General features: G+C 42.1%; 1 protein-coding gene across 2 annotated transcripts; it reads right to left on the reverse strand.

The window, feature by feature from the left end:
• Positions 1–21: 21 nt before the first annotated feature.
• On the reverse strand, positions 22–18788 carry acly (ATP citrate lyase). Of its 2 annotated transcripts, XM_022739393.1 has the most exons (29): positions 18680–18788; positions 18087–18164; positions 15855–16035; positions 13904–14026; positions 11857–11919; positions 11541–11731; positions 9205–9284; positions 8453–8583; positions 7535–7653; positions 6787–6923; positions 6637–6698; positions 6426–6543; positions 6103–6257; positions 5527–5620; positions 4967–5108; positions 4705–4873; positions 4517–4621; positions 4225–4421; positions 4060–4141; positions 3854–3964; positions 3606–3733; positions 3417–3510; positions 3133–3287; positions 2884–3034; positions 2658–2801; positions 2283–2396; positions 2089–2171; positions 1891–1967; positions 22–1776 (listed from the first exon to the last, which is right to left on the reverse strand). In XM_022739393.1, the coding sequence occupies exons 3-29, from the start codon at positions 16011–16013 to the stop codon at positions 1682–1684; spliced, it is 3279 nt and encodes a 1092-aa protein (XP_022595114.1). In that variant the 5' UTR covers positions 16014–16035; positions 18087–18164; positions 18680–18788; the 3' UTR covers positions 22–1681. The 2 variants fall into 2 exon arrangements, with proteins under 2 accessions (XP_022595114.1, XP_022595113.1); XM_022739392.1 differs by lacking the exon at positions 18087–18164 and having other exon boundaries at positions 23–1776.
• Positions 18789–19475: the final 687 nt, after the last annotated feature.

Raw genomic sequence — 19475 nt, forward strand, 5'->3', positions numbered from 1 at the left:
TCCTTATATGTAGGAAGTAGCTCAATGCCACCTTAACCCTGCACATGCATTCAGTTACCAAATTAACTATTCAACATTGTATCCAGAAAGAGGTTAAGTATAAATATTTCAAAATTCAACACTGCACACACACATGCAAGACCAGAATGAAATCATACCACATTATTACATTACATCAATTACATTTTATTGTACTCAATTACACAGTTGTCAACATACAACAAATCAGTACAGAGGCACATCCAGTTCACACTGAAACAGTTAAAAACAAAAACATTGTGACAACACTGGTGAGGTTTGTCCACAGAATTTTTCTACAATTTTTGCAACATTTACAGAGAAGATGACACTGGTCATGGCTGCCACATACTTTCTTTTGGACCACATAAACATTTGGAAAATGTTTAACATTATCGAATGTCAGCGAGGATTACAGAAGAGAGTTCTGTCCTGCACCTAAGTCTAATGAAATTGGTAGTGATCTGGAAGGAGTGTCAAATTCTCTAAAAGGTGAGACCTGTACATCGTCTGTGTCACATTAAATGTTTTCGTTAAACAGAAACAGTCAGTGGATAATAGAGCGGGATTTTAAAGGTCATTCAAAGTCCAGTGTTGAACTTCTAACACAGAAATGAAACAATATGATGGAAAAATCTCAATTATTAAAAGAATATGAAGACATCTATGAAGACTAACATATTAATCATGTAAAAATATATAATGCCATTTAACTGCCATATTAGGCCGTCACAAAAATATTCTAACAACAAGTAAGCTTATTGTAATGGATTAGTGCATGTATTTAAAAAACAAAAACTGAATAAGAAGATGGGATTATAACTGAACTGCATTTTGGGATCTGAGGCAAAATACCATAATCCACTTAAAATGCTCGGGAAAGAAAAAAAACATTGAAATTACATATTTATTTTCCACTCTTGATGATTAAGAACTCTCAACTTCCATTTAAAACCTTGTAGGAAATACTCCCACGTTATGCACCAGCTGAGAGAGAACATTTCCTGCAGACAGCAAATGGCAGCACCTGCCAGGAATGACTCATGAGGTGGTCCCGTTCGCCACAGTAAGCAGACTGCTGTTTCACTGTTGTCAAAAAACATTACAGAAAATCAAAAACTATAACCATTTAGTTTTCACCATGAACACTTCTATACATAAATAAAGCTCTGATCTACAGTATGTTCTCATATTATTGGCATGACTGCACAACATGTTCACCCCTTGTAGCAAGCTCGTGATTTTGAAATGGCACAATGAAGAGAGCTGCAGAGAGACGGGATAGACACACATGCTAGGTTAATACAACAATGTAATATCTGGGCGTAAATAACAGCACTTCACTGTTGTAGCCATCAGAGTTATAGTGGTGGTGGTCGACAGGTGAATAATCCACTACCTCCCACCTGATTCATCATTAACTCTCCCTAACACACAGTCAGACCCTGACTCTGTGTGACTGGAGCTTCACAGTTTAGCAGGCTTCACTATTATTTACACAGATGCAGCACTAACAGGTTTCCAAAATTAAAAACATTAAATTCTTCTTTTTCAATAGTTGCCATTTACAGCTATATATTAGTAGTAACATCTTCCCTATATTATGCCACTGCTTCGAGGTGATGGGTCACAGTGTGGGGGACAGTAGGTTTAGACCCTCTGGTTACATGGACATGTGTTCAGGGAGCACATAGGAGATGTCATCCCACGGGTGGCGATACAGACCCTGCTTCAGCCTCTTCTGGTCCAGGTAGTGTCCTGAGGAGACAGAGACAGGAAGGATTGATTGACATACAAGGTAAAAAAAAAAAAAAAAGAAAAGGTGCTTGCATACATTACTATAGCGTGTGTCTGCACAGAGAGATGACTCACCAATGAATCCCATGCTGCGTCCCAGGACAAAGATGCCATTCAGAGCGCCGATTTCCACAAACTCATCAGCTTCATCCCTGCAGTGGCGTGATGGACACAAAGGAAGAGAGTTGATGAATTTAAAAAGAGAGCTGTACTCATAATAAAAAGTTTAACTGTATCAATCATTGTGAAGATGACCAGTAGACACTGTCTTACCTTGTAAAACCACCACAGGTCCTGAGCAAGTCCACAAAGGCAACACCAATGAAGCCGTCCACATTCAAGATCAAGTTGGGTTTCTAACACCATGAAACAGACACAGAGGGGGAGAAAATAAAAAAGAGGATAATGCAATTAAAAAAATTGTCTGTGATTATTTATTGATGAGATGATGAAATAACAAATCTTACTTTGGATGTGGTGATCTTCTCTACATCTAGAGCGTAGTCCAGAAGCTGGGTGGAGGGGAAGTGCTGCTTCACAAAGTCCTTCAAGATCTGGACTCTCATGTCTGGATTGTTGATCTGCAGAAACAGAGAATTCCAGTTCCTTCAAAATCTTCTTTCCTTCCGTCAGTTTTATTTTGTAGAGAAATAACCCCACATTTCTCTATAGGTGACAGTTTATTTATATCTCCAGTGCTCATCCTTTACTTGGTCATTCTGGCCTTAAAGCAATATTGGCAGTGTATTGTTTAATTGAAGATTCATGAAAAAGTAAAGTAAGTAAATAAGTAAAAAAAAAATCATTCTGCTGCTTTCCATGCTGGGAGCTGTGGTACTCACCGACTTGACTCTGTGTCCAATGCCCATGATCAGCTTGCCATCCTTCTTCATCTTGTTGACAAACTCCATAGGCAGCATACCGCTGTCAAATGCCTTGCTGAACTGCTTTGCTGCAGCATCCAGAGCCCCTCCAAAGCGATCACCCTGAAAAGAGGACCAGGAAAAAACTGTTGATTTTTGCAGGCAGGTAAATGGAGAACATGCATCACAGGCAACAGTGTCTTACAATGGTGAGGAGGCCCGAGGTGAGGCTGGAGATGAGATCTTTGCCAGCTCGGGCACACACAATAGCGTTGTGGGCACCAGAAACAGCAGGGCCGTGATCAGCAGTCACCATCAGGCACATCTCAATGAACTGGCAGGCATACCTCGGCAACCTGCAAAACAAAGTGGGGGGAAACAACACATCGTGATTTTGCACTCCAAGGATTTTTCAAGAGTTTGTTTCTCACAACAGCTGGGATAAGAGGCTGACCTCCTCTGGAACCAGAGCAGCCCCAGAGTTCCTCCCAGGCCTATTTCTGACTTGAAGACCTCGGTGATGGGCATGCCTGCGTAGATGAGCTCCTGACCTCTCTCGTCACAGATGCTGGTCATGAAAGAGGCTGGCTTACGGATCAGACCAAGCTCCTGCAGGGCAAAAACAGAGGCAAGGAGGAAAAAGAAAAACTTCATGTACTCATTGTTTTCTATCTGTTGCAATTTAAAACGATACGATTTGGTCAGGTGTTAAAAACGTGACTTCCTTCGCATACTCACTCGTGCCCAGGAGTAATCCATTGGCACAGTGGGAGGAGGCACCTCTTCGGCTGGCTGGATGACTCCTTTGGCAACAAGGTCGTCATAAACAGATCTGCATGGAAGAAAAGGGCAGGATGAAAAGAACTCAAACATTTATCTTTATCTTAGCATGATGAACTGAAGTAATGAACGTGACTGTGCACTGACTTGATTATCTCGCCCAGCTCATCAAAGCTCTTTGGGACGAAGGCACCGGCTTCTGTCAGGGCCTTGTTCTTAGCCACTGCCGTCTCAGAGGCCTGGTTAGCACAGGCTCCTGCATGGCCGAACTGAACCTGAGGGTGGGGGTGGGGGTGCAACATGGGTCAGAAATGTCATTCATTCCTTAAAATCTCTCACTATGCAGGTACTTAATGGTGCCCGAAATGTACCCGACATTACATCTGCCCTCTCACCTCTGAGGAGAACATGGTGGCACAGGTGCCAATACACCAGCACACCACTGGCTTTGTGATCCTGCCCTGTTTAATAGCCTGGCAGATCTTGTACTCCTCCGTGCCTCCGATCTGCAGACGGCAGAGACAAGATACTGGATGTAGCAAATTGATAACCGTTTAAAGCTGCAGACAGCCGTGTGTGTGTGTGTAGATTTATTCCTCACCTCTCCCAGTACAACAATCATTTTTACTCCAGGAGTGTCTTGGTAGCGCAGCACATGGTCAGTAAACACAGAGCCCGGGTATCTGCAGAGCAGAGGAGACCAGAATTATACACCAATTCAAAAACACACAGACTCACATCCTGGAGATAAAAGGCATTTACGTACCTGTCGCCTCCGATGGCCACACCTTCAAAAACACCGTCAGTGGTACGGGAGATGATGTTGTTGAGTTCGTTGGACATGCCGCCTGAGCGGGACACATAGGCCACGCTGCCTGGACGATAGAGCTTGGAGGCGAGGATGTTATCCAGCATGCCTCCTGTGTTCCCTATTTTGAAACAGCCCGGCTTGATTCCCCCAACCTGGGGAAAGAAAAAAAAAAAAAAAAAAAAAGGTGAGAGGAGAAAACACAAAGGGAAATCTTGAGCCATCTTGTGAAAAGTGAAGCAAAACTAACAGTTGCTGGTCCAATGATTGTCACTCCCTTCTCATCTGCTGCCTTGATGATCTTCCTGGTATGGGCTTCAGGGATGCCCTCAGCGATGATGGCAATGGTGTGAATCTGAAAGCAATGGAACAGAAAGGGTTGACTTTAGAACCTTACTTAAATTGTATTACCTCCCAATGGTAGAGAAGGGCGTTTACCTGTGGGTACTGCATGGTCTCCATGGTGCTATCAAAGGCCGAACGCAGAGAGGCAAAGTTGATTAGCACGTCCACGTCTGGGTGCTTCTTCATGGCGTCACCCATGTTCTTATACACAGGGATGAGGATCTCTTTATGGCCCCAGTAGAACTTCTGTTTATGGTCTCCACTGGAAGGCAGCCGTGTGGAAAGTATAATTAAATGTGCAATAAAGAGCCATTACACTGACGCCACACAAAAGAGTTAAGAAACGTGAACTTACGTGAACGGGTAGACCATAGCTGCGACAGACGGCTCCTCTCTGGAGCAGACATAGTCAAAGTCCAGCATCCCCTGTACAGCCCGAGTCTGCATACCCCACACTATGGACTTGGTGTGTTTGCTGAAGAGGGAAGTTGCCTTGGCTACAGGGAAAGAAAAGTTGTTACAGATAGAAACTGAAGACAAGGTGACTTTTTCCAGAGATCGAAAATGAACAAATTATATTATAATTATAATAAAACAACAAAAATAGTAAAACATGTTGATTTTTAAGATATATGAGAGTAGATGTGTATGTGTGGAGTTGTATATAGAAACACTGTTAATTTCAGTTTAATTAAGTTTGGATTGCAGAGTCCTCCTGCTGTCCAGAGAGGGAGCTATAACACCTAGATTTGACCAAGCGTGATCACAAGGCCTCTACCTATTATGCTGCCCAGCAAAGGAACCAAGTATGAAAACATCCAAGCCTCAGAATACATTACAAAGATTTCCCAGTGCAGTGCAGTGCAGTGGTGTGTGTGTGTGTGTGTGTGTGTGTGTGTGTGTGTGTTTTCTAACCAATAGGAGCTCCACATTTGACCTTCTTGGCTGGTGAGCCCTCAACTCTGGCTCTGTTTTCAGAGAAAGAACCAGTCCTGCTGGATGCTGGAGTCTGGAAAGAAAAAAAATGAAAAAGAAATACAAAAAACAATGACTTTTATTTTGTAAAACTGAAACACTCTAAATATATCTACCTCTTCATTTGAAGTAAATGGGCACGCATGTGTGTGCACATGTTGAGACACACGCTCACACACACACTCTTAGTTGAAAGTCTGCACATTCTTAATGGATGCCTGGAGGCAGCCACAGTGGGTGACTGTGTCTCACGACTATTTGAGTGCGAGCAGTCAACAAAGCCCTGCAATGCTCTTACACAAAAGAGCCGTTGGGCTTTCTGATAATCTGGTTCACTAAAAGGACAAGACAAGCAAAGACTGAAACAGAGACTGTGGCTTGTAAGTCTCCTGCTCACTCTGCCGCTAAACTGCACCGCACTATTGGTGGATTGGACGGTCCTGAATTCCCTGCACAGTGAGCCGACAAGACATCACGACAGCCTATTTGTCTCCGTGGAGCCAGTATGTGTCATACCGATGTGCTGCCGCTGGAGTTGAGCAGGAAGTTGGCAGTGTGGGCGGCAACAGGAGGCTGGTTGGGGATTGGCCGGTGGCCCAGTGCCATGCCGACAATGGCTGTCATGTGAGTTTCTGTGCCAAAGACATGGATGGGGATCCCAGTGGTCTTGCCTGAGGAGAGCAGGTTCAACAAAATTAAGTGTGGTGTGTGAAAACCTGCAGGTGCTTCCAGATTTAAAAAAAAAAAAAAAAAAAGAAAAAACATACTCAAGACACTGAAAGTGTAAGATTAAGAAATTAAAGTATAAATCAGTGTAAAGTAAGAATCTATAAACACACCAACTTCTCCCATCACTCTGAGACCCTCCTGGTAGTTGGGGCCTCCACGGCGGACAAAAATGGTGACCTCATGCTCCTTTAGTGGCACCTGATAGTCTCTGATGGCTCTGACAATCCCCTAGTAAAGACAAGAATATACTCAGTAAATAACTTGATATAGAGTGAATAGTATAAGGCTACAAAAATAAACAAAAAGCATATTATACTGTACCTTAAATGTTGCTGCAACATTTGTGAAGTTTGCGATGCTTCCGCCGATGATCAAAACCTTTCCTGTAAAATTATTGATACATTATTTTAGGGGGGAGGGGATGTCTACTCTCAGTCCACACAGAAAGTTTTGACACATCAGTTTTCCTACCATCGAGGTGCTTCTCTCTGGTCATCAGCGACAAGATGGTTTTGGCATAGTCATAGGTCTGCTGTTCGCTCGGCGCTCCTGAATACTCCCCGTAATTGGCCAGCTCGTTGACGCCGCCCAGGTCACAGATTGTGTCACTGAGAGGAAGTTTACAGAGGTTAACACACAAACACACACACACACACACACACACACTGGGGAAAAAGCTATAGCAACAACAGATATCCGTCTATCTCCTTTGTTGGGACAGTCTCTACACCTCCAACAATAAACACAACTTCAAGAGAAATGAGATAGAACCTGAGCACTAAGCTCCAGAATGCACTCTTTCCGTATATTAATGAATTAACACCGCACCGTAAACAGACAGCAACAACTTAACAGTGCACAGAGGGAATAATTAGTTGTGGCTGACGTGTCCGCATGTCACGCTTTACAACCCCGACAGACGGCGGAGCCCATTTCTCCAGACTCTCGCATCCAAGAATCCAATTTAGCAGGAAGCTGAACGAGCAGAGTCTGAGCCGCTGCACCATCAGTCTCGCTGCTACGTCGCTGGCATACTCCACTAATGCTAAACCCAATTATGCGTAGTGTAATCAATATAATGAGGATAAAGTCTGGGGACAATTTAAGTAACAAAGAAAAACATCCAATTGAATTATTTCATACATGGCTACTGGGGTTTTATTTATTCAGGATTTGATTTATGGAGTGTGGTCTTGTTCTGTGCACTGAGGCTGGGTACCTGTACACCACTGAGGCACCTCCTCCTGCCACCATGGTCCAGATCCTGCCTCGGGGGTTGAGCAGGGTGAGTTTAAGGCTGGCACCACTCTTGGCGTCCAGGTCGGCAATGTAGGCCTCCTGCAAAAGTCAAAGGAAAGGTCAGTGAGAGGATGGTTATATGAATGCTGCAGAGGTGAGGCATGGCTGGGGGGTGGATGGGGTGGAGTGGGTGTGTGACTGCAGCCTTAATCAGAGCAGGACCTTCACAAGCACCACTTCACTTGGCTACATGTGCTCGCACTGATGTTAAAGAGGCACTGGAAATATTAAATAAATATTAAGCTTGGTGGTGGATGTGATGTGCATCCGTGGTTGTTTGTGACAGTCAGAGTCACAGCTGGTGGCTGAGTGTAAAAAATGTCCCAATCAAAAAGACAACCACAGCCCCCACCCCCCCACCCCTCTCCACTCTGGACTCACAGCAGCCCAATTAGACCAGCCCGTCTGGTACACAAACAAGTCTCAAACAAGCCTCTACACACATCAGCCAAAAATAGAAAAAAGGAAGATAACATGTGCACATTGAGCCATTTCTAAATAAATACATAGGCACACAATTGCTTCGTTATACGAGATGATATTATGCACGGGTGTCTGCTCAGGCGACCTCTCCACAATGAGTCATAAAGGCTAACTAACAGCCTAATCATGTCCACAGTGAGGACAGTACGAGCTGCAACAGACATTTTCTACTGTACATTTAATGAGAATCTGATTTTAAAAAAGGAGAAAAACATTCTTAAGTTACCTCTGAAATTGGTAATTTGCCAATTTTACATTCCACTCTATAAGCGTTCCCCCCCCCCTCACTGGACAACAACACCAGCTCTTTACTGCTGACAGACTGAAATCTGATGCAGGGCTCCTCCTCCCTCACCTCAGGATAGGCCTCCCTGCCGAATGGTGGAGGGAACTCCACGTCACCCCACTTGGCCTTGCAGATGTAGTCAGCCGTGGCATCAATCTTGGCTGCCATGTCCAGCACGTAAACTCCATTTTTTGTGACCACTGAGGAGGGGAAACAAACATGTTAGGATCTATACTCGAACAAGATTTACAAAACAGCCACCTACTGAGATTCACTGTGTTAGCACAGAGCACTAAGCTTTAAATAGATCAAGAGAAAATTGGAGAGGATGGTGATCAGGTCCAGGTGACCCACAACCTTCCTGCTGGATCCTTAGGAGGTGGAAGGGAAGAAAAGATGGAGAGGAGGTGGTATGACATCAAAGCAGCGAGAGCCAGTCTCAGCAGCCCCAATCACATCCACAGCAACAGCTGCCAGGGGGCATAAACTGGTGCCCAATTACTCCATTATAAACACACGCTGCCTTCATCAAACAGCAAGTGCATGAATTATTCACCTATTTCCTCCTTCAGTGTTAAAAATGTGGCAGAATCAACTTCTTCCTCCTGGTTTCAAGATGATGTTTTATTGATGTTTTCCTCCCCAATTTCCTTTTGATGTTCTCTTTCTTATTTCATAATCTGATAACATATTTATGAGTCTGTGTTGGGATGAAGTGTAAGTGCCGTCACGATTGCTTGTTAAGACATAGCTTGTCATGTTATTGGGGATTTTAATTAAAAAAAACAAACAAACAAACAAACAAAAAAAAAACTCCTTACCCAATGGGTTGATCTCCAGGTATGTGAAGAACAGGTCTTCATACAGGTTAAAGAGTCCAACAATGAAGCTGGCCAGGACCCTGCAGAGAGATGACACTTCAATTTTAGGATCTGCTGCTGCAGCACCAGTTTATACCGAGGATGTCTGCAGGGGCAGAAATTTCATTTCGCTACTTGGGGGGGGGGGGGGGGGGGGGGGGGGGGGGGGGGGGGGGGGGGGGGGGGGGGGGGGGGGTGGGGGGGGGGGGGCAGAAAAAAAATCTTAAGAGCAGTTCCTGAAAGGGACACACAGGTGGCGTGGAGAATTCTTGTTTTCATGTTATCCAGAAGTAGTTATAAACTTTTAAGACTAAGAGTGGTGTTTAGAGTTAATCATTTTGTATAAATATATATATGAAATATATATTTATATTTAAATTTCCCATGAAATATCAGCAAAGTTTAAGTCATGTGTATTTAGTGATATCAGATGTCTATCAACATACATGACAGAACATGTCATACGTGCTGTTTTGTAAATGGGCTATGCCATAGCTGAATGGGCAGCTGTTCACATACACAACATCTTTTTAATCTTGTGCATTTGCTTGTTGTCAATGTATTTTATCACTACAGCACCTCTGTTCACCACATTTTTTTTTTTTTAATTTATTTATTCAAATATTTGTTTTTTTAATGCTATTTTAATGTCATCTTAATGTCCTATTTTTAATGTATTTCCATGACTCTGTAAAGAACGTTGAATTGCCTTGTGTCTGAATGGTAGTATATAAATAAACTTGCCTAACAGCATGGCCATTATATTTTCCATATAAGTCAAACCATGACAAACAACAGGCAATATCACTGAAGGATTGTTAAGGCTGAGCTGGACAGGAAACAGTGTACCTGTAAATTAACTGCAGAGACGTTGCTGTAAGTCTAGGAAAAATCTAATTTACTTCCTCCTTCACATGTCAAAACAGAGCAGTGAAGGGGGTGGGGTGGGGGGTGGGGTTACTGGAAAACGAGGAGGAGGAGGAGGAGGAGGAGGAGGAGGAGGAGTAAGCCAGTATTTTGCTCTCCTTTCCTGCTTGTCAATTGTTCTGGCAGTTGAGAGCCTTGTGTAACAACATCAGCATACTGTCAGGGCTCTGACTGGGCCCTGCGAGAAAACTGTGACCCAGACCCAGAGTGACTCAGCTTCCCAACATGTCCGATTCTGATGGGAGGGCAGACAAACAGCCAAGTGCTGCTCTTGTTTTCGATTCAGAGTGTGAAGGGTGTGTGTGTGTGCGTGTGCGTGTGCGTGTGCGTGTGCGTGTGTGTGTGGGGTGAGGAGGTGAGCTGCTGTTGGCAGAGTGATTCCTGGGGCGGCTTCTTCAATGTCAGCCAAGACAGTGAGTCCGGCCAGAATGTGCCGTCATAAGAGCACTGCTGGAGAGATGGATAGGAGGGGGTGGAGGGGGTGGAGGGGGTGAGCCAGTGCACCGTACCCATCAAAATAAACAGACGTGCTCTGAATGTGGCTGTGGTGTAAGAACGGCTGCGGGTGGAGGCTGATCAAAGAGAGGTGAAGCGGAGGAGGGAGTTTGTCATTTGTCTAATGGAAACCCTCCATCTCCTCCTGCTCCCCCCATCTTTACTGCCAATATAAAAGTGCTGTCTCTTACGTCAATTAAGTGACTCTTTTGTTTTCCACCACTGGTCAAGAGTTAAACTAAGTAATGGAAAATGCACTTTTTAGTAGTTTGGTGATGAGCTACTTCACTATGTTGTGAACGGGAAAGCAAATCACATTTAGTTTACATTTCTGTTTCCTTTTTAGCTTTAAAAAAAAAAAAGTCCACAGGCTGTAGCACATCCAGACATTTTGCTTTTCATTTTTAAAACACACATTGTTTAGCTGGTACCAAGTTACTGCTTCAAGTTAAAATACCTTTTAATTGTCATGAAAATCAGTCATCTAAATTTTGAAATGAACTTGTAATCTTGGGGGTATGAGACTGAATATATGCCGATTTCTTAATGAGCATCAATGTTCTTCGACAGAAAACTATAAAGCACAAAAACAGAAACATTTGTCTAGGTTAATAAAATCCAATATAATAAGCTAATTCTATAATATATTAAGCTTATAAAATTAAATTTCAGTTGGAAACATTATGATGAAGTTCCCAGTTCAACTCATCTCTGACACAGTCCTTGTTAAAAGTGAACACCATAAACTTCAAGCTACTGTATTGAACTACATCTTTAACCACAAATATCATGTTCACTTCCTGTATTTCACTGTGGTGCATCATTGACAGAAAGCTGAAGTTCTGCACACGCACTCTAATTACTATCCAACTTACGCTTTCTTGTCATTTGGTGCGTGAGTCAGCAGCTCTTTCTTCACAGATTCTTCGCTGATCTTTTCATCCACCGCAATTAGCAGCTTCTTTGCCTTGGCATCCACGTCTCCTACGTCCACCCCTCCCTCATGGTGAAACAGCACGTAGTCTCCCTCCCGGGTGGCGTAGATGCACACGTAGAACTCCTCCTCCTGAACCATTGAATTGACAAAGATGTCAATTAATAAATGTCCTCTACCACTAGTATCTATTAGTAGTAATGATGATGTATAAATAAGGCATTTAAAAACTGAGGGTTGTGTAATGAGTGGTTTACCTGCTTGTGGGGGACAAATGGCTCGATGAGGAAGTTCTTGAGAATGCCCTTGGCTTTTCCCACCTGAGGATCATCAACAAAATAATTTTCTTAATGAAAAGGGATACAAGATACTGTTAAGAGAAAAAGAACATTAGAATAAACAGAACAAACTCCCACTGGGAAAAAATACACTGCAGTTGCTCTCTGGTCTGCAGATTGTGGATGTTTCCACATCAACACATTAATCCCTAATTTTCAGACATAATTCCTGGACTGTTAAAACACAGAGGACCACCACATGGCACAAGTGAATAGAAATTTCAGAGGAAAAAAAGAGACAGGTTGGGAAGAATGAAAAAGAAAATGTCATCATGTATTAGTCTAGGCAAAGCCTCACTAACACAGCCACGGCTCATTTGGTGAAGCTGTCACTGCTCCTCTGTTAAAGGCCAGCAGGCAAAAAGTAACCAGGGACTGGCTGAGAGCAGTCAGCCAGAGAGAACAGAAAAAAAAAAAAAAATCATGAAATGGGAGAGAGGGAGTTGCCATTTTGAAGAGCGAAAATAAAAAGGATGACGATGATGGGTGGAAAAAAACAGAAAGCCTATCTGATTGAAAAGGACACAAGGGGCTCAGGCTGATTCAGATAAATAACACCTCTGTGACTGGTTCTCAGAAGAAGAAAGAGGAAGGCATTCATGTTGTTAATACAATTTGTATAGCGAATGATTCGGCTTAACCACTAGTGGTAATAAAGTGAAGCAATGTGGCCAAGAGCAGCAAAGAAGAGAACTGAGCAACACAGGGAAGAAAATAAGTGGCATGATATTTTGAAGTGTACAAGTGTAAAAATGCTGCTATAAAATAAAATGATTCACAAGTCTTGGAGTGTCTTGTTCCTCTTCACACTGCTACCCTGATGACTTCTTGCTAGCTAGTTTCTAAAAAAAAAAAAAAAACAGTAACCTGGAAGTAATTAGCAGTCAAAAGAAGACGCTTATATGTAAGTGGCAACATCCTAGAAATGAACATGAAGAAATGAAGCTTTCTTGCCTATAAGAAGACCAAACAAGACTGTTGTATTAGGTTACAGATTTATTCTAATTTAATGCACCTTTTACAATTTTAGGAAAACAGAGGTAATAAGAGTCTAGCTGCGCATTGAGGCTGCACTTCGGCCCAGAGGTGCTTTGAGCTAAATGCTAATGTTAACATACTTACATGACAAAGCTAACATGCTGATGTTCAGCAGGTTTAATGTTTACAGTGTTTATCATCTTAGTTTAGCGTGTTAGCATTATACGCAAATTACAACTGAGACTGATGGAAATAAACATAATAGTCGTTAATAATACAAAGTACTGGACAAAGTTAAGTTTTGGGAAGCTGATAAATGTTGTTATAATTCATCCTTCAACTTTAACTCTACTAAATTACTTTTAGTCTCAGGAGGACAATGAACATAACATAATCCAACAAGCTGAAACACTGCACTGTGTCTACAATACCGCTGTGGCTTCATTTATTCTTATTTACTGCCACCAGCAGCAGCTGACAGTTTCATCTCATCCGTGAAGAGATACATCCACACAACCTCAGTGCTGCAACACACCAACACACACATGCAGACACTCTTCTTCAGTACTTTATGAACCGTCTGCGTCTCCCCATGACTTGCTTCTTGGTTTATGAGGCAAAGAGGCGTCTCTGTGGCACAGTGATGGATCTTTTTGTGCTGTGCCTATGCTGACTGGATAAATGGACCGACTGTTTATTCACTAGCCGCACTCGCCTCAGCTGACTGGACTGATTTACAACCAGCAGACTAACACTCAACCCCTCAGCAACCTGGGCATCAGGCAAAAATATATACAGAAGCCAAATGCGCCAGTGCAAAACAGAAAACGGAAGGGTGAAGGAAAGGGCAACAGGAGGAGGGTCTGAATAATGCACTGGGATGATATTGATCGTAGGAGTGCTCAGCAAAGTGCACCCCCGAAGATAGAGGGGCGGGTGGAGGTAATTGGCTAAGAAACAGCAGAGAGGGAGAAGGTGGATGACGTACCACTGTCTCTTTCATTAGGCGGGACTTCAGCCACTCTTTGACGCCATTCAGGTCCAGGTTGACGCCGACCAAGCCCAGCTTCCCTCGCCTCTTGATCAGCTGGTCTGGCTTCACCACCAGCCTCTGGAGGACAAAAAAAAACAAAACAAAAAAAGACACTGTCTGTAAAACAGGACCGACAGGCATCTCCACTTAGCTTCAACTGAAAGACATCAAACTGATATTTGACAACTCAGCTCAGCAGAATGGCTGCAGTCATTTTTATACCTTATTTTATTCACATCATTTATGATTTCCTGCAATCTCACTGAATTACACATTTTAAAAAGAGATCAAATCAGGAAAAATATAAAGCTCAACATGTTTTTATAGATGACTTGATTTCTCAAGCATTCACATCATGACAGAATATTTATTTACATGACTGTTGAAAATGTCACACTGTTTGTATATCTGTTAATGACTCTCTGTTGCTCTTCATTAGCCGTCTTTAGATTCAGCTACAGTTGAAAAGGTTAGTTAATAAATCCATTAGTCGATCGACAAATGTAAAAGCAACAGCTTTAAGAAAAAAAAAAAAAAAAAAAAAAAAAGGTTTTCCGTTATAGTGAATTGAACGTTTTGGGGTTTTGGTCTCTTGTTCTGACAAAAAAAACTATTTGAAGCTCAAGTAAATTGTGATGGCCATTCTCCATTATTTCTGACAATTTATACAGCAGCTAATTCATCAATTAATCATGAAGACATCTGGCAGATTAATTGATAATTAAAAGTATGGTTAGTAGCAGCCCTAGATTCAACTGAAATTAATTCTGTTTCAGATTAAGCCAAATGTCTAAAGTTGGTCACTAATCAAGAATCCAGCATAAAGATGTGCTCCATGAACTGCATTTGAAAAATTGCAAATAAAGCTTTTATGCAGTGATGATAGGCCATTCTTCTCATCTTAACTCACTGCACGCGACTGCAGATATTTGCTTATTTTAGTCATGCTATCACTCAGATATCTGGGTTCTTCAACTAACCCCAGGATGTCAAATAATATTCATCACCTGAAAACTGAGCTGCAAATGATTTAAGTAGGAAGCTCTCATACAGATCATTCCCTGATGGCACGAAAGCAAAATTACATCCAGCCCCCACCGTCGAAGCCCGCTCCCCCTCTCACTTGCAAGACAGATAAAAGGGAATGACTTATGACAGTGCAGCCATTAGTATCTGGGAGCTCGCCAGTCAGCAAAGGAACAGAGGGCCGAGGGTGAAAGTTAATGCAATTTCCTAATCAATGCTATGGCAGCACATCTCTGCGTGTATCTGTCCTCCGCATCCTCCTCGTACCTTCCAGATAAAAACCTTCAGCCATGAGGGAGACACAAGATGAGTCATAGAGTGATTCAATTAACTTCTATTACAGCCTGTCTATCTGCTACTATTTCGCTGTGAAGACCAGTTAGAGCAGGGCAAGGTGGAGACCAAAAACTCCTACCTCTGCTGAACTCTGACCTCCCTGTGGAGAGGGCAAATGAGAATTTCTCTACACAAGGAAGCTGCTGGGCTTACTTCAGGCCCACTCGCTCAGAGCCATGGATATAATTAAAATGCCTTTATTATGTTAGGGAATATCAGAGTAAATCACACAAAAAGGGAATAAAAGGCTGACTGGTTTCGACCACTACAGGGTCTTCCTCAGGGTCTTTTGCTCTCTTCTAAATTAGAGCTGCCGGATCACTTTGCTGTCAGTGACGTCAGATAACAAGCGCCAAGAGACCACTTCACCGCCAGCCTAAATAATTGTCTCTATAAGAGGAGACTGTGCTTTAGACATTTATGGGCTATAAATCTGTGACGCAACAAACTGTTCATGCAGGCAAAATAAATAAATATCTTTTTTCTTAGTCATAAATGTGCACTTTCATCATAGCTGGTTCTCAGCACTGGTCTTTGGTCTTACCTCTGTGAGCAGCCATGGGTGCTCTTGCACCAGTCGGTCAAAGTCAGTCTCAGCTGTCACGTTGGCATAGCGGAATCTGTTCTGGACAGCCGCCGACGTGCAGATGTGCTTGTACAGGAACTCCTTCCCTGTCTGCTCGGAGATAGCTTTGGCTGACATGACTGCTTTAGTCTAGACCGACCTAAAAAGGGCAGGGGAGACAGAGAGAGATAGAGATGAATGGGGAGATGATCAGATGAGCAGTGAGTGTGTGGATGGATGAATACAGAAAAGCAGACATGATGGACGGAGACATGCTTTCTGGATTCATAGAGGATTCTCCTGATGACTGTAGAAACAACAACACGTCTGCTGTCAGAACTGTCAGGAAGTGGTCTAGTCACTATGTGATTGAAAGACAGCTCTGTAATTTGTATTTTCAATGAATTACATTTTTTTTTTTTTTTAAACAAAAAAAAAAAAAAAAAAAAAACTGTGTGCCATTATGTAATTTAACTGCACAGAATTAAGTGAGACTGCTGGAAAACCAGATTACAGACTTCTGTCGTTCTGTTTCTCTCACGCTGAACCCAAGCGAGACACAGACTGTGAAGCCAGTGAAGCTAAATCCAACACAATCAGCCTCGGTTTGTTTGACCTGCACGGTAATGAGGTAATGGCCACTTATTTGGCCTTCAGACAATCAGATTCTAAAGGAGCAACGGGAGCGTGTGCAGAACTGGACTCTGAGGAGTAACATCAGTTTGATCTGATGTGACTCATTATTAGCAGAGCTGGAAAGCAGCCGAGACACATGAAGTGATAAGAAATTGATTTTTTTGGTGCATTACTTAAGTGGTGGAACGTGACAGATGTAAAATAAGAAATTCAATAACCTGTAATAGCATCTATAAAGTTTATGGCAGCAGGGCGGAGCTATGACCTTTATTCTTTGGCCAGATGTCAGACACGCAGCTCACAACAGGACATCCTGGTTTTAAACTCACAGCATCAGCTGTGATTTTCAGTCACTTCATAATAAACATGATAACAATCTTTACAGCTATTTTGTCTTGTTACTGTACAGAGGAGACACATAACACACAACATGGAATCATTTTTGTTCAATGACTGAACCCAGATCAGGAAAACAGGATAAACACTTGCATCGTAATTTGGAATTACAACACTTGCACGTTAAACTCCATACTGAAATCTAGAGGCTTATAGTCTGATCAACAAGAATATAATGTACTTCTTGAACAAACATGGCTTTTACGAAAATAGAAGATTAAACTTAGGGCAATAACAGTATAACATTTTTATCTGTTTTACCTATCTCCAGTTTCACTGACTACAATCCATACACAGTAAGTACAGACATTAGATCATCCATCGTCAGATCTTTAACCTCAGCAAATTGGAAAAAAAGGGTTAGGGTTAAAAAAAAAAAAAAAGTACATTAAATTTGGCAAATTAAATTTAAACATCCTGTTTAGAGTTAAAAATATCAGTCAATAAAACTAAATAACAACTACTCTGATTATTGATTAATTGCTTCAATAATTTTTCAAGCCAAAAATGGCAATCTGAGCTAGCTCCAGCTTTTCATTAGTGAGGATTTGTTGCTTTTCTTTGCCTCCTGTCTCCTTTAGGTTTAGGACTGTTGGTTTGATAAAACAAGAAGTCTGAGGACATCTGCGTTTTCACAAACTGTGACGGGCATTTTTCACTATTCTTACTTTTTAGAGATGAAAACATGGATCGTTTAATACGTCACTCACTGTTACACCGACCAGCAGTTTGACTGGAGGACCGGATTATGAAACAGTATTTTGGTAAACATTTGTTAAACTCCTAGTGCTTAGAAGCAAATGTTACTGCTTCTACCTCAAATCTAATGGACACCAGAATTGAGAAATGTGGCTTATTGAGGCTATAACACACAAGAGTCCCCTAATTACCACCTCTCAAAGCTCATTGTATAACCTTGCAGGGATGGAGGACCTGCTCTGTTTCTTCCATGTGTCTCATTAAGCTGAAAGCCCTGATGTCGGCTCTAACCGGTCTCCCCTCTCTACACTGCGGTCCTGGCAGCCATTTCTTAAATAGATTAATAGATTTTCATGGACCTTTCTCACTATTGATCATTGTCCCTGAGTCTCCACAGCACTGGTTCCAGACAAGGCAAACGTGGTTTATCCAGAGCTCATCCCTGTTCCATACATCATCCACTTTCTCTGTGCAGCTGACCTGCCAGAGGAATTAAGTATCTCTGCTCCACAACAACAATAACACCAGTCCAGATGACACACGGTTGATGATGGATGGCTGGAGAGGAGGCAATGTCAGATACAGATTTAAATCAGCACAAGGGCACACTTCATCAAGGTCAAAAAACAAAAAAACAAACAAACAAACAAAACATAAAAAGGTCAAAGATTCAAGTTCACTTTTAACTTCACCAATTTTGACCTGATAACTCATACAACAAAACCTGCTTGACTTTGCAAGAGGGTTGAGTCATACATCCTCGAGAAGGAGGATTCTGCCAACTGATTCATTCATTCACAAACCGGTCAGACAGCAATGCACTTTTTTGTGCGTGCGTGTGTGTGCGTGTCCGGCAAATATCCACATCTCCAATCAATGAATACTTTCTGTGACCAAACTTCCACAGAACAATGATGAAGGAAGAGTACATTTTAATACGGGTTGTGCTGGACCGAGCAGTTCAACTTGTTTAATCTTCTGATCTTTTGTCAGAGACACAGACAGAGAGAGAGAAAGAGTTAGAGGAAGGAAACAAAAAAAAAGTCTTCATTTAAGAGCAGTAATTAATTTACCTTGCTTTTTGAATGTTTTTTATCTTCCTCTGGCAGTTGTAGAAGTACGTCGTGTCCTGGTGTGGGTGTTTGCTCAGCGGTGCTGCTCCACTCTCGCCGCCTGTGGAGACCGGTGGTGCCGGAGAAAGAGGCTTCCTGGGAGTTTTGTCTCCATCGTTCATCTGCCGATAGGCTTGGCTGATGTTTTCTCGCCTCTGATTGGTTCATTCCACACCATGCTCTATTGCTGCCTTCAAGGGCTGACGGAAAAAAAATCCTTCTGAACAGCACACGAGCACCGGGACAAATAATTTAAACAAGACAACGGGAAAGTCTGATTTTCGTCCGGTTTTTATGGTAGAATCAGAATGAAATGTCGCTGTGCTTAGAACAAATATCAACATGTGGAAAATTTCATTATCTATTCGTGTTATCAGGAAAAAGTGATAACTGAATATTTTCAATAATTCTTATTTTTGTTTTTATAGCTGACTCACTGTCACTACAGCTTTAAAATTAAACACAAATTACACACGCTCACACGTTTTCTCCACTCCATTGTGTCACTGAGACATACAGCAGCTCTGCACTGCTTGATCTATCAAACAAACAAACAAACAAACAAACAATGATGAGTGTGATGAAATTTAACTAAGTACATTTACTCTTAACACAAATCTGACATACTTATAGTATTAAGTATTTCCATTCCATGCTACTTTATATAGGCTACTTCTATTCCAAAACAGTTCAGAGATAAATATTGTAGTTTTTACTTCTACAGTTACAGCTAGTTTCAACTTTCTTTGCAAATTAA

The sequence above is a fragment of the Seriola dumerili genome, unplaced genomic scaffold (genome assembly GCF_002260705.1).
Source record: "Seriola dumerili isolate Sdu_G_001 unplaced genomic scaffold, Sdu_1.0 BDQW01000044.1, whole genome shotgun sequence".
Classification (NCBI taxonomy): domain Eukaryota; kingdom Metazoa; phylum Chordata; class Actinopteri; order Carangiformes; family Carangidae; genus Seriola; species Seriola dumerili.

Excerpts from the sequence above, each read along its gene's own strand:
- acly (XM_022739393.1), bottom strand. The coding sequence starts at position 16,013 with ATGTCAGCCAAAGCTATCTCCGAGCAGACAGGGAAGGAGTTCCTGTAC. Across the intron at positions 2,397-2,657 it reads TTGGACACAGAGTCAAGTCG|ATCAACAATCCAGACATGAG; the intron begins GTGAGTACCACA and ends CTGTTTCTGCAG. Across the intron at positions 2,172-2,282 it reads AGAAGATCACCACATCCAAA|AAACCCAACTTGATCTTGAA; the intron begins GTAAGATTTGTT and ends TCATGGTGTTAG.